Source organism: Mustelus asterias, unplaced genomic scaffold (genome assembly GCF_964213995.1).
Source record: "Mustelus asterias unplaced genomic scaffold, sMusAst1.hap1.1 HAP1_SCAFFOLD_2269, whole genome shotgun sequence".
In the NCBI taxonomy this organism is placed as follows: Eukaryota; Metazoa; Chordata; class Chondrichthyes; order Carcharhiniformes; family Triakidae; genus Mustelus; species Mustelus asterias.
This window is the reverse complement of record NW_027592214.1, coordinates 3260-19014: the sequence shown is the minus strand read 5'-3', so window position 1 is coordinate 19014 and position 15755 is coordinate 3260. Positions and strand designations below refer to the sequence as shown.

General features: G+C 52.0%; 1 protein-coding gene across 2 annotated transcripts in view; it reads right to left on the bottom strand.

Annotated features, from left to right (window-relative positions):
- nif3l1 (NIF3 NGG1 interacting factor 3-like 1 (S. cerevisiae)) overlaps positions 1 to 15348 on the bottom strand; it is a 38052-nt gene extending 22704 nt beyond the window's left edge. The window contains exons 1-3 of one of the 2 annotated variants that reach the window (XM_078207381.1): positions 15299 to 15348; positions 11916 to 11990; positions 820 to 1186 (exon numbers count right to left, since the gene is read on the bottom strand). In XM_078207381.1, coding sequence (XP_078063507.1) covers positions 820 to 1186; positions 11916 to 11990 — 442 coding nt within the window. In that variant the 5' untranslated portion in view covers positions 15299 to 15348. The remainder of the gene's footprint in view (positions 1 to 819; positions 1187 to 11915; positions 11991 to 15298) is intronic. The other variant, XM_078207383.1, reaches the window with a different exon arrangement.
- Between the last annotated feature and the right edge of the window lie 407 nt (positions 15349 to 15755).

The window sequence follows — 15755 nt, the reverse complement described above, 5'->3', positions numbered from 1 at the left end:
CCCTCCAAGCCTGTGCCGCTCCTTGGTCCAACTAGACCAATCGTTTGTATCCCTCCATTCCCAGGCTGCTCATGTGACTATCCAGGTAAGTCTTAAACGATGCCAGCATGCCTGCCTCCACCACCCTACTTGGCAGCGCATTCCAGGCCCCCACCACCCTCTGTGTAAAAAACGTCCCTCTGATATCTGAGTTATACTTCGCCCCTCTCAGCTTGAGCCCGTGACCCCTCGTGATCGTCACCTCCGACCTGGGAAAAAGCTTCCCACTGTTCACCCTATCTATCCCCTTCATAATCTTGTACACCTCTATTAGATCTCCCCTCATTCTCCGTCTTTCCAGGGAGAACAACCACAGTTTACCCAATCTCTCCTCATAGCTAAGCCCCTCCATACCAGGCAACATCCTGGTAAACCTTCTCTGCACTCTCTCTAACGCCTCCACATCCTTCTGGTAGTGCGGCGACCAGAACTGGACGCAGTACAGTACAAGGGATTGGCCCGACTTTGAGATCAAATAGAAACGCCCGCTACCCTCAGACCTCACCCCGTTTATCAAGCGAGAGGATTGTTTCATTGGAATAGCATCAATTTTGTAACAATTATTGTTGAATGAAGATACAGTCCAGATAACCAGGGATAACGATGCTTCGGATCACTCTCTGTCACGACGTGGAGCGTCGACCATGGGTCGCTTCCTCGGCCCCTCTGGGGGGGTCACAATCCTGGGAGGCCAGCCCGGACCCCACCCCCGCCCCGACTCCAGCCCCCAACCCCCGCCCCGACCCCGGCTCCCAGCAAAGCCCCCGCTCCAGCGCCTACCCCGGCCCCCACAGCAACGCTGGCCCCCTGGAGGGGCCCGGCCAGGATGGCACCGCCGACAAGTGCCGGGCCAGCGACTGCGGCCCCCACCAGCGCGCCGACGGCCCCGATGAGCCCCGAGCCCGCAGCGATGCCACACTTCAGCACGCCAGACGTGAAGGCTTTCTTGTAAACCCTGGCAGAAGGTGTCCCGCTCCGTCCCCAGCAGGGATCGCAGCCGTTCCGTCTCCAGCCGCGTCTCCACCTCACTCGCTCTCCGTCTCCGCTCGAAATCGGCCAATAACTCGTCTGCCTTTACCTCCAGACGCTTCTTCATTGCACTGGGAATTACCCGGACACTCCTAAAGATCCCGTCCGCAGCTTCCTTCTGAGGGTCGAACACAAAGCACGGGGTTAGATACAGAGTAAAGCTCCCTCTACACTGTCCCCCATCAAACACTCCCAGGACAGGTACAGCACGGGGTTAGATACAGAGTAAAGCTCCCTCTACACTGTCCCCATCAAACACTCCCAGGACAGGTACAGCACGGGGTTAGATACAGAGTAAAGCTCCCTCTACACTGTCCCCCATCAAACACTCCCAGGACAGGGACAGCACGGGGTTAGATACAGAGTAAAGCTCCCTCTACACTGTCCCCATCAAACACTCCCAGGACAGGTACAGCACGGGGTTAGATACAGAGTAAAGCTCCCTCTACACTGTCCCCCATCACAGGACAGGTACAGCACAGGGTTAGATACAGAGTAAAGCTCCCTCTACACTGTCCCCCATCAAACACTCCCAGGACAGGTAAAGCACGGGGTTAGATACAGAGTAAAGCTCCCTCTACACTGTCCCCATCAAACACTCCCAGGACAGGTACAGCACGGGGTTAGATACAGAGTAAAGCTCCCTCTACACTGTCCCCATCAAACACTCCCAGGACAGGTACAGCACGGGGTTAGATACAGAGTAAAGCTCCCTCTACACTGTCCCCCATCAAACACTCCCAGGACAGGTACAGCACGGGGTTAGATACAGACTAAAGCTCCCTCTACACTGTCCCCCATCAAACACTCCCAGGACAGGGACAACACGGGGTTAGATACAGAGTAAAGCTCCCTCTACACTGTCCCCATCAAACACTCCCAGGACAGGTACAGCACGGGGTTAGATACAGAGTAAAGCTCCCTCGACACGGTCCCCCATCAAACACTCCCATGACAGGTACAGCACGGGGTTAGATACAGAGTAAAGCTCCCTCTACAAGGTCCCCATCAAACACTCCCAGGACAGGTACAGAACGGGGTTAGATACAGAGTAAAGCTCCCTCGACACTGTCCCCCATCAAACACTCCCAGGACAGGTACAGCACGGGGTTAGATACAGAGTAAAGCTCCCTCTACACTGTCCCCCATCAAACACTCCCAGGACAGGTACAGCACGGGGTTAGATACAGAGTAAAGCTCCCTCGACACTGTCCCCATCAAACACTCCCAGGACAGGTACAGCAAAGGGTTAGATACAGAGTAAAGCTCCCTCGACACTGTCCCCATCAAACACTCCCAGGACAGGTACAGCACGGGGTTAGATACAGAGTAAAGCTCCCTCTACAATGTCCCCATCAAACACTCCCAGGACAGGTACAGCACGGGGTTAGATACAGAGTAAAGCTCCCTCTACACTGTCCCCCATCAAACACTCCCAGGACAGGTACAGCACGGGGTTAGATACAGAGTAAAGCTCCCTCTACACTGTCCCCATCAAACACTCCCAGGACAGGTACAGCACGGGGTTAGATACAGAGTAAAGCTCCCTCTACACTGTCCCCCATCAAACACTCCCAGGACAGGTACAGCACGGGGTTAGATACAGAGTAAAGCTCCCTCAACACTGTCCCCATCAAACACTCCCAGGACAGGTACAGCACGGGGTTAGATACAGAGTAACGCTCCCTCTACACTGTCTCCATCATAACACTCCCAGGACAGGGACAGCACGGGGTTAGATACAGAGTAAAGCTACCTCTGCACTGTCCCCCATCAAACACTCCCAGGACAGGTACAGCACGGGGTTAGATACAGAGTAAAGCTCCCTCTATACTGTCCCCCATCAAACACTCCCAGGACGGGGACAGCACGGGGTCAGATACAGAGTAAAGCTCCCTCTGCACTGTCCCCCATCAAACACTCCCAGGACAGGTACAGCACGGGGTTAGATACAGAGTAAAGCTCCCTCGACACTGTCCCCATCAAACACTCCCAGGACAGGTACAGCACGGGGTTAGACACAGAGTAAAGCTCCCTCTACACTGTCCCCCATCAAACACTCCCAGGACAGGTACAGCACGGGGTTAGATACAGAGTAAAGCTCCCACTACACTGTCCCCCATCAAACACTCCCAGGACAGGTACAGCACGGGGTTAGATACAGAGTAAAGCTCCCTCTACACTGTCCCCATCAAACACTCCCAGGACAGGTACAGCACGGGGTTAGATACAGAGTAACGCTCCCTCTACACTGTCTCCATCATAACACTCCCAGGACAGGGACAGCACGGGGTTAGATACAGAGTAAAGCTACCTCTGCACTGTCCCCCATCAAACACTCCCAGGACAGGTACAGCACGGGGTTAGATACAGAGTAAAGCTCCCTCTATACTGTCCCCCATCAAACACTCCCAGGACGGGGACAGCACGGGGTCAGATACAGAGTAAAGCTCCCTCTGCACTGTCCCCCATCAAACACTCCCAGGACAGGTACAGCACGGGGTTAGATACAGAGTAAAGCTCCCTCGACACTGTCCCCATCAAACACTCCCAGGACAGGTACAGCACGGGGTTAGACACAGAGTAAAGCTCCCTCTACACTGTCCCCCATCAAACACTCCCAGGACAGGTACAGCACGGGGTTAGATACAGAGTAAAGCTCCCACTACACTGTCCCCCATCAAACACTCCCAGGACAGGTACAGCACGGGGTTAGATACAGAGTAAAGCTCCCTCTGCACTGTCCCCCATCAAACACTCCCAGGACAGGTACAGCACGGGGTTAGATACAGAGTAAAACTCCTTCTACACTGTCCCCCATCAAACACTCCCAGGACAGGTACAGCACGGCGTTAGATACAGAGTAAAGCTCCCTCTACACTGTCCCCCATCAAACACTCCCAGGACAGGTACAGCACGGGGTTAGATACAGAGTAAAGCTCGCTCTACACTGTCCCCATCAAACACTCCCAGGACAGGTACAGCACGGGGTTAGATACAGAGTAAAGCTCCCTCTACACTGTCCCCCATCAAACACTCCCAGGACAGGTACAGCACGGGGTTAGATACAGAGTAAAGCTCCCTCTACACTGTCCCCCATCAAACACTCCCAGGACAGGTACAGCACGGGGTTAGATACAGAGTAAAGCTCCCTCTACACTGCCCCCCATCAAACACTCCCAGGACAGGTACAGCACGGGGTTAGATACAGAGTAAAGCTCCCTCTACACTGCCCCCCATCAAACACTCCCAGGACAGGTACAGCACGGGGTTAGATACAGAGTAAAGCTCCCTCTACACTGTCCCCCATCAAACACTCCCAGGACAGGTACAGCACGGGGTTAGATACAGAGTAAAGCTCCCTCTACAAGGTCCCCATCAAACACTCCCAGGACAGGTACAGCACGGGGTTAGATACAGAGTAAAGCTCCCTCGACACTGTCCCCCATCAAACACTCCCAGGTTAGGTACAGCACGGGGTTAGATACAGAGTAAAGCTCCCTCTACAAGGTCCCCATCAAACACTCCCAGGACAGGTACAGCACGGGGTTAGATACAGAGTAAAGCTCCCTCTACACCGTCCCCATCAAACTCCCAGGACAGGTACAGCAAAGGGTTCGATACAGAGTAAAGCTCCCTCGACACTGTCCCCATCAAACACTCCCAGGACAGGTACAGCACTTGGTTAGATACAGAGTAAAGCTCCCTCTACACTGTCCCCATCAAACACTCCCAGGACAGGTACAGCATGGGGTTAGATACAGAGTAAAGCTCCCTCTACACTGTCCCAATCAAACACTCCCAGGACAGGTACAGCACGGGGTTAGATACAGAGTAAAGCTCCCTCGACACTGTCCCCATCAAACACTCCCAGGACAGGTACAGCACGGGGTTAGATACAGAGTAAAGCTCCCTCTACACTGTCCCCATCAAACACTCCCAGGACAGGGACAGCACGGGGTTAGATACAGAGTAAAGCTCCCTCTACACCGTCCCCATCAAACACTCCCAGGACAGGTACAGCACGGGGTTAGATACAGAGTAAAGCTCCCTCGACACTGTCCCCATCAAACACTCCCAGGACAGGTACAGCACGGGGTTAGATACAGAGTAAAGCTCCCTCTACACTGTCCCCATCAAACACTCCCAGGACAGGGACAGCACGGGGTTAGATACAGAGTAAAGCTCCCTCTCCACCGTCCCCATCAAACACTCCCAGGACAGGTACAGCACGGGGTTAGATACAGAGTAAAGCTCCCTCGACACTGTCCCCATCAAACACTCCCAGGACAGGTACAGCAAAGGGTTAGATACAGAGTAAAGCTCCCTCGACACTGTCCCCATCAAACACTCCCAGGACAGGTACAGCACGGGGTTAGATACAGAGTAAAGCTCCCTCGACACTGTCCCCATCAAACACTCCCAGGACAGGTACAGCACGGGGTTAGATACAGAGTAAAGCTCCCTCTACACTGTCCACATCAAACACTCCCAGGACAGGTACAGCACGGGGTTAGATACAGAGTAAAGCTCCCTCTACACTGTCCCCATCAAACACTCCCAGGACAGGTACAGCACGGGGTTAGATACAGAGTAAAGCTCCCTCGACACTGTCCCCATCAAACACTCCCAGGACAGGTACAGCAAAGGGTTAGATACAGAGTAAAGCTCCCTCGACACTGTCCCCATCAAACACTCCCAGGACAGGTACAGCACGGGGTTAGATACAGAGTAAAGCTCCCTCTACAAGGTCCCCATCAAACACTCCCAGGACAGGTACAGCACGGGGTTAGATACAGAGTAAAGCTCCCTCTACACTGTCCCCATCAAACACTCCCAGGACAGGTACAGCACGGGGTTAGATACAGAGTAAAGCTCCCTCTACACTGTCCCCCATCAAACACTCCCAGGACAGGTACAGCACGGGGTTAGATACAGAGTAAAGCTCCCTCTACACTGTCCCCCATCAAACACTCCCAGGACAGGTACAGCACGGGGTTAGATACAGAGTAAAGCTCCCTCTACACTGTCCCCCATCAAACACTCCCAGGACAGGTACAGCACGGGGTTAGATACAGAGTAAAGCTCCCTCTACACTGTCCCCATCAAACACTCCCAGGACAGGTACAGCACGGGGTTAGATACAGAGTAACGCTCCCTCTACACTGTCTCCATCATAACACTCCCAGGACAGGGACAGCACGGGGTTAGATACAGAGTAAAGCTACCTCTGCACTGTCCCCCATCAAACACTCCCAGGACAGGTACAGCACGGGGTTAGATACAGAGTAAAGCTCCCTCTATACTGTCCCCCATCAAACACTCCCAGGACGGGGACAGCACGGGGTCAGATACAGAGTAAAGCTCCCTCTGCACTGTCCCCCATCAAACACTCCCAGGACAGGTACAGCACGGGGTTAGATACAGAGTAAAGCTCCCTCGACACTGTCCCCATCAAACACTCCCAGGACAGGTACAGCACGGGGTTAGACACAGAGTAAAGCTCCCTCTACACTGTCCCCCATCAAACACTCCCAGGACAGGTACAGCACGGGGTTAGATACAGAGTAAAGCTCCCACTACACTGTCCCCCATCAAACACTCCCAGGACAGGTACAGCACGGGGTTAGATACAGAGTAAAGCTCCCTCTACACTGTCCCCATCAAACACTCCCAGGACAGGTACAGCACGGGGTTAGATACAGAGTAACGCTCCCTCTACACTGTCTCCATCATAACACTCCCAGGACAGGGACAGCACGGGGTTAGATACAGAGTAAAGCTACCTCTGCACTGTCCCCCATCAAACACTCCCAGGACAGGTACAGCACGGGGTTAGATACAGAGTAAAGCTCCCTCTATACTGTCCCCCATCAAACACTCCCAGGACGGGGACAGCACGGGGTCAGATACAGAGTAAAGCTCCCTCTGCACTGTCCCCCATCAAACACTCCCAGGACAGGTACAGCACGGGGTTAGATACAGAGTAAAGCTCCCTCGACACTGTCCCCATCAAACACTCCCAGGACAGGTACAGCACGGGGTTAGACACAGAGTAAAGCTCCCTCTACACTGTCCCCCATCAAACACTCCCAGGACAGGTACAGCACGGGGTTAGATACAGAGTAAAGCTCCCACTACACTGTCCCCCATCAAACACTCCCAGGACAGGTACAGCACGGGGTTAGATACAGAGTAAAGCTCCCTCTGCACTGTCCCCCATCAAACACTCCCAGGACAGGTACAGCACGGGGTTAGATACAGAGTAAAACTCCTTCTACACTGTCCCCCATCAAACACTCCCAGGACAGGTACAGCACGGCGTTAGATACAGAGTAAAGCTCCCTCTACACTGTCCCCCATCAAACACTCCCAGGACAGGTACAGCACGGGGTTAGATACAGAGTAAAGCTCGCTCTACACTGTCCCCATCAAACACTCCCAGGACAGGTACAGCACGGGGTTAGATACAGAGTAAAGCTCCCTCTACACTGTCCCCCATCAAACACTCCCAGGACAGGTACAGCACGGGGTTAGATACAGAGTAAAGCTCCCTCTACACTGTCCCCCATCAAACACTCCCAGGACAGGTACAGCACGGGGTTAGATACAGAGTAAAGCTCCCTCTACACTGCCCCCCATCAAACACTCCCAGGACAGGTACAGCACGGGGTTAGATACAGAGTAAAGCTCCCTCTACACTGCCCCCCATCAAACACTCCCAGGACAGGTACAGCACGGGGTTAGATACAGAGTAAAGCTCCCTCTACACTGTCCCCCATCAAACACTCCCAGGACAGGTACAGCACGGGGTTAGATACAGAGTAAAGCTCCCTCTACAAGGTCCCCATCAAACACTCCCAGGACAGGTACAGCACGGGGTTAGATACAGAGTAAAGCTCCCTCGACACTGTCCCCCATCAAACACTCCCAGGTTAGGTACAGCACGGGGTTAGATACAGAGTAAAGCTCCCTCTACAAGGTCCCCATCAAACACTCCCAGGACAGGTACAGCACGGGGTTAGATACAGAGTAAAGCTCCCTCTACACCGTCCCCATCAAACTCCCAGGACAGGTACAGCAAAGGGTTCGATACAGAGTAAAGCTCCCTCGACACTGTCCCCATCAAACACTCCCAGGACAGGTACAGCACTTGGTTAGATACAGAGTAAAGCTCCCTCTACACTGTCCCCATCAAACACTCCCAGGACAGGTACAGCATGGGGTTAGATACAGAGTAAAGCTCCCTCTACACTGTCCCAATCAAACACTCCCAGGACAGGTACAGCACGGGGTTAGATACAGAGTAAAGCTCCCTCGACACTGTCCCCATCAAACACTCCCAGGACAGGTACAGCACGGGGTTAGATACAGAGTAAAGCTCCCTCTACACTGTCCCCATCAAACACTCCCAGGACAGGGACAGCACGGGGTTAGATACAGAGTAAAGCTCCCTCTACACCGTCCCCATCAAACACTCCCAGGACAGGTACAGCACGGGGTTAGATACAGAGTAAAGCTCCCTCGACACTGTCCCCATCAAACACTCCCAGGACAGGTACAGCACGGGGTTAGATACAGAGTAAAGCTCCCTCTACACTGTCCCCATCAAACACTCCCAGGACAGGGACAGCACGGGGTTAGATACAGAGTAAAGCTCCCTCTCCACCGTCCCCATCAAACACTCCCAGGACAGGTACAGCACGGGGTTAGATACAGAGTAAAGCTCCCTCGACACTGTCCCCATCAAACACTCCCAGGACAGGTACAGCAAAGGGTTAGATACAGAGTAAAGCTCCCTCGACACTGTCCCCATCAAACACTCCCAGGACAGGTACAGCACGGGGTTAGATACAGAGTAAAGCTCCCTCGACACTGTCCCCATCAAACACTCCCAGGACAGGTACAGCACGGGGTTAGATACAGAGTAAAGCTCCCTCTACACTGTCCCCATCAAACACTCCCAGGACAGGTACAGCACGGGGTTAGATACAGAGTAAAGCTCCCTCTACACTGTCCCCATCAAACACTCCCAGGACAGGTACAGCACGGGGTTAGATACAGAGTAAAGCTCCCTCGACACTGTCCCCATCAAACACTCCCAGGACAGGTACAGCAAAGGGTTAGATACAGAGTAAAGCTCCCTCGACACTGTCCCCATCAAACACTCCCAGGACAGGTACAGCACGGGGTTAGATACAGAGTAAAGCTCCCTCTACAAGGTCCCCATCAAACACTCCCAGGACAGGTACAGCACGGGGTTAGATACAGAGTAAAGCTCCCTCTACACTGTCCCCATCAAACACTCCCAGGACAGGTACAGCACGGGGTTAGATACAGAGTAAAGCTCCCTCTACAGTGTCCCCCATCAAACACTCCCAGGACAGGTACAGCACGGGGTTAGATACAGAGTAAAGCTCCCTCTACACTGTCCCCCATCAAACACTCCCAGGACAGGTACAGCACGGGGTTAGATACAGAGTAAAGCTCCCTCTACACTGTCCCCCATCAAACACTCCCAGGACAGGTACAGCACGGGGTTAGATACAGAGTAAAGCTCCCTCTACACTGTCCCCCATCAAACACTCCCAGGACTGATACAGCACGGGGTTAGATACAGAGTAAAGCTCCCTCTTCACTGTCCCCCGTGAAACACTGATAGAGGTCTACAAACCGATGAGAGGCAGAGACAGGGGGGGACAGTCAGAGGCTTTTTCCCCAGGGTGGAGTGTCAATGACACGGTGTGGGCACAGGTTCAAGGTGAGAGGGGGAAAGTTTAAGGGAGATGTGCGGGGGATGTTTTTCACACAGAGAGTGGTGGGTGCCTGGAACGCACGGCCAGAGGGGGTGGTGGAAGCAGGCGCATTAGCAACATTTAAGAGGCATCTGGATGGGTCCATGAATAGGGAGGGAATCGAGGGATACGGAACGGTATCAGGCTTGGAGGGTCGAAGGGCCTGTCCCTGTGCTGGAGTGTTCTTTATTTTATTTTCCAGAGGTGTACTGAAAGCTCCGGGACTGTTAACCTAAGACCGAGAAACAAAGGAAGAGAGAGAGCAAATATGCCTGAGATTTGCTAAATAATTTTAAAGAAGGTTTTGAGTCTATCTTTCACTTGATTGGAACTCAGAATGAGCAGTTCAGAATTGTGTCTCGTCATGTTTAATTCAAGTTGAAATTTATTTATTCGTCACAAGTAAGCTTACATTAACACCGCAATGAATTTACTGTGAAAATCCCCCAGTCGCTACACTCCGGCACCTGTTCGCGTAACACTGAGGGAGAATTTAGCATGGCCAATCCACCTAACCCGCACATCTTTGGACACTGAGGGAGAATTTAACATGGCCAATGCACCTAACCAGCACATCTTTGGACACTGAGGGAGAATTTAGCATGGTCAATCCCCCTAACCCGCACATCTTTGGACACTGAGGGAGAATTTAGCATGGCCAATCCACCTAACCCGCACATCTTTGGACACTGAGGGAGAATTTAACATGGCCAATGCACCTAACCAGCACATCTTTGGACACTGAGGGAGAATTTAGCATGGTCAATCCCCCTAACCCGCACATCTTTGGACACTGAGGGAGAATTTAACATGGCCAATGCACCTAACCAGCACATCTTTGGACACTGAGGGAGAATTTAGCATGGTCAATCCCCCTAACCTGTACATCTTTGGACACTGAGGGAGAATTTAGCATGGTCAATCCCCCTAACCCGCACATCTTTGGACACTAAGGGGCAATTTAGCACGGCCAATCCACCTAACCTGCACATCTTTGGACACTGAGGGAGAATTTAACATGGCCAATCCACCTAACCTACACATCTTTGGACACTAAGGGACAATTTAGCATGGCCAATCCCCCTAACCCGCACATCTTTGGAGACTAAGGGACAATTTAGCACGGCCAATCCACCTAACCTGCACATCTTTGGAAACTGAGGGAGAATTTAACATGGCCAATCCACCTAACCTGCACATCTTTGGACACTAAGGGACAATTTAGCATGGCCAATCCACCTAACCTGCACATCTTTGGACACTAAGGGGCAATTTAGCATGGCCAATCCCCTAACCTGCACATCTTTGGACACTAAAGGACAATTTAGCATGGCCAATCCCCCTAACCTGCACATCTTTGGACACTAAGGGACAATTTAGCATGGCCAATCCCCCTAACCTACACATCTTTGGACACTAAGGGACAATTTAGCATGGCCAATCCCCCTAACCTGCACATCTTTGGACACTAAGGGACAATTTAGCATGGCCAATCCCCCTAACCTACACATCTTTGGACACTAAGGGACAATTTAGCATGGCCAATCCCCCGAACCCGCACATCTTTGGACACTAAGGGACAATTTAGCATGGCCAATCCACCTAACCCGCACATCTTTGGACACTAAGGGACAATTTAACATGGCCAATCCACCTGACCCACACATCTTTGGACACTAAGGGACAATTTAGCATGGCCAATCCACCTAACCCACACATCTTTGGACACTAAGGGACAATTTAGCACGGCCAATCCACCTAACCTGCACATCTTTCGGAATGTGGGAGGAAACCGGAGCACCCGGAGGAAACCCATGTGGACACGGTGGGAAAGTGCAAACTCTGCACAGACAGTGACCCGAGCCGGGAATCGAACCCGGGTCCCTGGCACCATGAGACAGCAGTGCTGACTCACTGTGCTCCGTGTTCAATGTTAAGCTACTTCATTTGTTATAGCTAAACTGGGCTGTTAAATAAAGAAAGCTTTGGTAAAAGCTTCCGAGATTCTTAGTCAGAGACGGAACAAGCTTAACTTAATTACATTCATAATACCTGCTCCTTGATGTATGTTTCATAGTCACTCACTATCTTCTTGGTAAGTTTCATGTTCCAAATGGCCTCTGACATCTGATAAGAAAAATCTTCATTAAATAAAAACATTGACGAATAATTATTGCCACTTACAGCAGATAATTATTCACTTGTGTCTCTCAGTCCCCTCTCTCTCTCTCTCTCAGGGGGATATCTGTACACTGACTGGTGTCTCTCAGTCCTCTCTCTCTCTCAGGGAGATATCTGTACACTGACTGGTGTCTCTCAGTCCTCTCTCTCTCTCTCAGGGAGATATCTGTACACTGACTGGTGTCTCTCAGTCCTCTCTCTCTCTCTCAGGGAGATATCTGTACACTGACTGGTGTCTCTCAGTCCTCTCTCTCTCTCAGGGAGATATCTGTACACTGACTGGTGTCTCTCAGTCCTCTCTCTCTCTCTCAGGGAGATATCTGTACACTGACTGGTGTCTCTCAGTCCACTCTCTCTCTCTCAGGGAGATATCTGTACACTGACTGGTGTCTCTCAGTCCCCTCTCTCTCTCAGGGAGATATCTGTACACTGACTGGTGTCTCTCAGTCCCCTCTCTCTCTCTCTCAGGGAGATATCTGTACACTGACTGGTGTCGCTCAGTCCCCTCTCTCTCTCTGTCAGGGGGATATCTGTACACTGACTGGTGTCTCTCAGTCCCCTCTCTCTCTCTCTCTCTCAGGGAGATATCTGTACACTGACTGGTGTCTCTCAGTCCCCTCTCTCAGGGAGATATCTGCACACTGACTGGTGTCTCTCAGTCCTCTCTCTCTCTCTCTCAGGGAGATATCAGTACACTGACTGGTGTCTCTCAGTCCCCTCTCTCTCTCTCAGGGAGATATCTGTACACTGACTGGTGTCTCTCAGTCCCCTCTCTCTCTCAGGGAGATATCTGTACACTGACTGGTGTCTCTCAGTCCCCTCTCTCTCTCTCAGGGAGATATCTGTACACTGACTGGTGTCTCTCAGTCCCCTCTCTCTCTCAGGGAGATATCTGTACACTGACTGGTGTCTCTCAGTCCCCTCTCTCTCAGGGAGATATCTGTACACTGACTGGTGTCTCTCAGTCCTCTCTCTCTCTCTCAGGGAGATATCTGTACACTGACTGGTGTCTCTCAGTCCTCTCTCTCTCAGGGAGATATCTGTACACTGACTGGTGTCTCTCCGTCCTCTCTCTCTCTCAGGGAGATATCTGTACACTGTCTGGTGTCTCTCAGTCCCCTCTCTCTCTCTCAGGGAGATATCTGTACACTGACTGGTGTCTCTCAGTCCTCTCTCTCTCAGGGAGATATCTGTACACTGACTGGTGTCTCTCCGTCCTCTCTCTCTCTCAGGGAGATATCTGTACACTGACTGGTGTCTCTCAGTCCCCTCTCGCTCTCTCAGGGTGATATCTGTACACTGACTGGTGTCTCTCAGTCCCCTCTCTCTCTCAGGGAGATATCTGTACACTGACTGGTGTCTCTCAGTCCTCTCTCTCTCAGGGGGATATCTGTACACTGACTGGTGTCTCTCAGTCCTCTCTCTCTCAGGGAGATATCTGTACACTGACTGGTGTCTCTCAGTCCTCTCTCTCTCAGGGGGATATCTGTACACTGACTGGTGTCTCTCAGTCCTCTCTCTCTCAGGGAGATATCTGTACACTGACTGGTGTCTCTCAGTCCCCTCTCTCTCTCAGGGAGATATCTGTACACTGACTGGTGTCTCTCAGTCCTCTCTCTCTCAGGGGGATATCTGTACACTGACTGGTGTCTCTCAGTCCTCTCTCTCTCAGGGAGATATCTGTACACTGACTGGTGTCTCTCAGTCCCCTCTCTCTCTCAGGGAGATATCTGTGCACTGACTGGTGTCTCTCAGTCCTCTCTCTCTCTCTCAGGGAGATATCTGTACACTGACTGATGTCTCTCAGTCTTCTCTCTCTCAGGGAGATATCTGTACACTGACTGGTGTCTCTCAGTCCTCTCTCTCTCTCTCAGGGAGATATCTGTACACTGACTGGTGTCTCTCAGTCCTCTCTCTCTCTCAGGGAGATATCTGTACACTGACTGGTGTCTCTCAGTCCCCTCTCTCTCTCAGGGAGATATCTGTGCACTGACTGGTGTCTCTCAGTCCCCCCTCTCTCTCTCTCAGGGGGATATCTGTACACTGACTGGTGTCTCTCAGTCCCCTCTCTCTCTCTCAGGGAGATATCTGTACACTGACTGGTGTCTCTCAGTCCCCCCTCTCTCTCTCAGGGAGATATCTGTACACTGACTGGTGTTTCTCAGTCCCCTCTCTCTCTCTCTCTCAGGGAGATATCTGTACACTGACTGGTGTCTCTCAGTCCCCCCTCTCTCTCTCAGGGAGATATCTGTACACTGACTGGTGTCTCTCAGTCCCCTCTCTCTCTCTCTCAGGGAGATATCTGTACACTGACTGGTGTCTCTCAGTCCCCTCTCTCTCTCTCTCAGGGAGATATCTGTACACTGACTGGTGTCTCTCAGTCCTCTCTCTCTCAGGGAGATATCTGTACACTGACTGGTGTCTCTCTGTCCCCTCTCTCTCTCAGGAGATATCTGTACACTGACTGGTGTCTCTCAGTCCCCTCTCTCTCTCTCAGGGAGATATCTGTACACTGACTGGTGTCTCTCTGTCCCCTCTCTCTCTCTCAGGGAGATATCTGTACACTGACTGGTGTCTCTCAGTCCCCTCTCTCTCTCTCAGGGAGATATCTGTACACTGACTGGTGTCTCTCAGTCCCCGCTCTCTCTCAGGGAGATATCTGTACACTGACTGGTGTCTCTCAGTCCCCTCTCTCTCTCTCTCTCGGGGAGATATCTGTACACTGACTGGTGTCTCTCAGTCCCCTCTCTCTCGGGGAGATATCTGTACACTGACTGGTGTCTCTCAGTCCCCTCTCTCTCTCGGGGAGATATCTGTACACTGACTGGTGTCTCTCAGTCCCCTCTCTCTCTCTCAGGGAGATATCTGTACACTGACTGGTGTCTCTCAGTCCCCTCTCTCTCTCTCTCTCTCTCAGGGGGATATCTGTACACTGACTGATGTCTCTCAGTCCCCTCTCTCTCTCTCAGGGAGATATCTGTACACTGACTGGTGTCTCTCAGTCCCCTCTCTCTCTCTCAGGGTGATATCTGTACACTGACTGGTGTCTCTCAGTCCTCTCTCTCTCTCAGGGAGATATCTGTACACTGACTGGTGTCTCTCAGTCACCTCTCTCTCTCTCAGGGAGATATCTGTACACTGACTGGTGTCTCTCAGTCCTCTCTCTCTCTCTCAGGGAGATATCTGTACACTGACTGGTGTCTCTCAGTCCCCTCCCTCTCCGGTATTGACAGATTACATTGTGAAAGACTCACCTGGTTGGACGTTTCTATCTCAACTGAATATTTTTCGATGGTTTCCTTGAACAGCTGGGGGAATAAGAGTGAGAGGTTAGGTTGGGTGATTCGCAAGGGAACCAGAGTTTTGTATATGGAAAAGAACGAACCACTGAAAGTTTGGAACCTCGGATCGAAAGCCAGGGGCCGAGATTGATATATAAATGTACATTCATGCTCCAGATATCAGATATCTCCAGCTTCCACCCCAAACACGTTAAAGAAGCCATCCCCTACGGACAAGCCCTCTGAATACACAGGATCTGCTCGGATGAGGAGGATCGCTACAGACACCTCCAGACGCTGAAAGATGCCCTCATAAGAACAGGATATAGCGCTCGACTCATCGATCAACAGTTCCGACGCGCCACAGTGAAAAACCGCACCGACCTCCTCAGAAGACAAACACGGGACACGGTGGACAGAGTACCCTTCG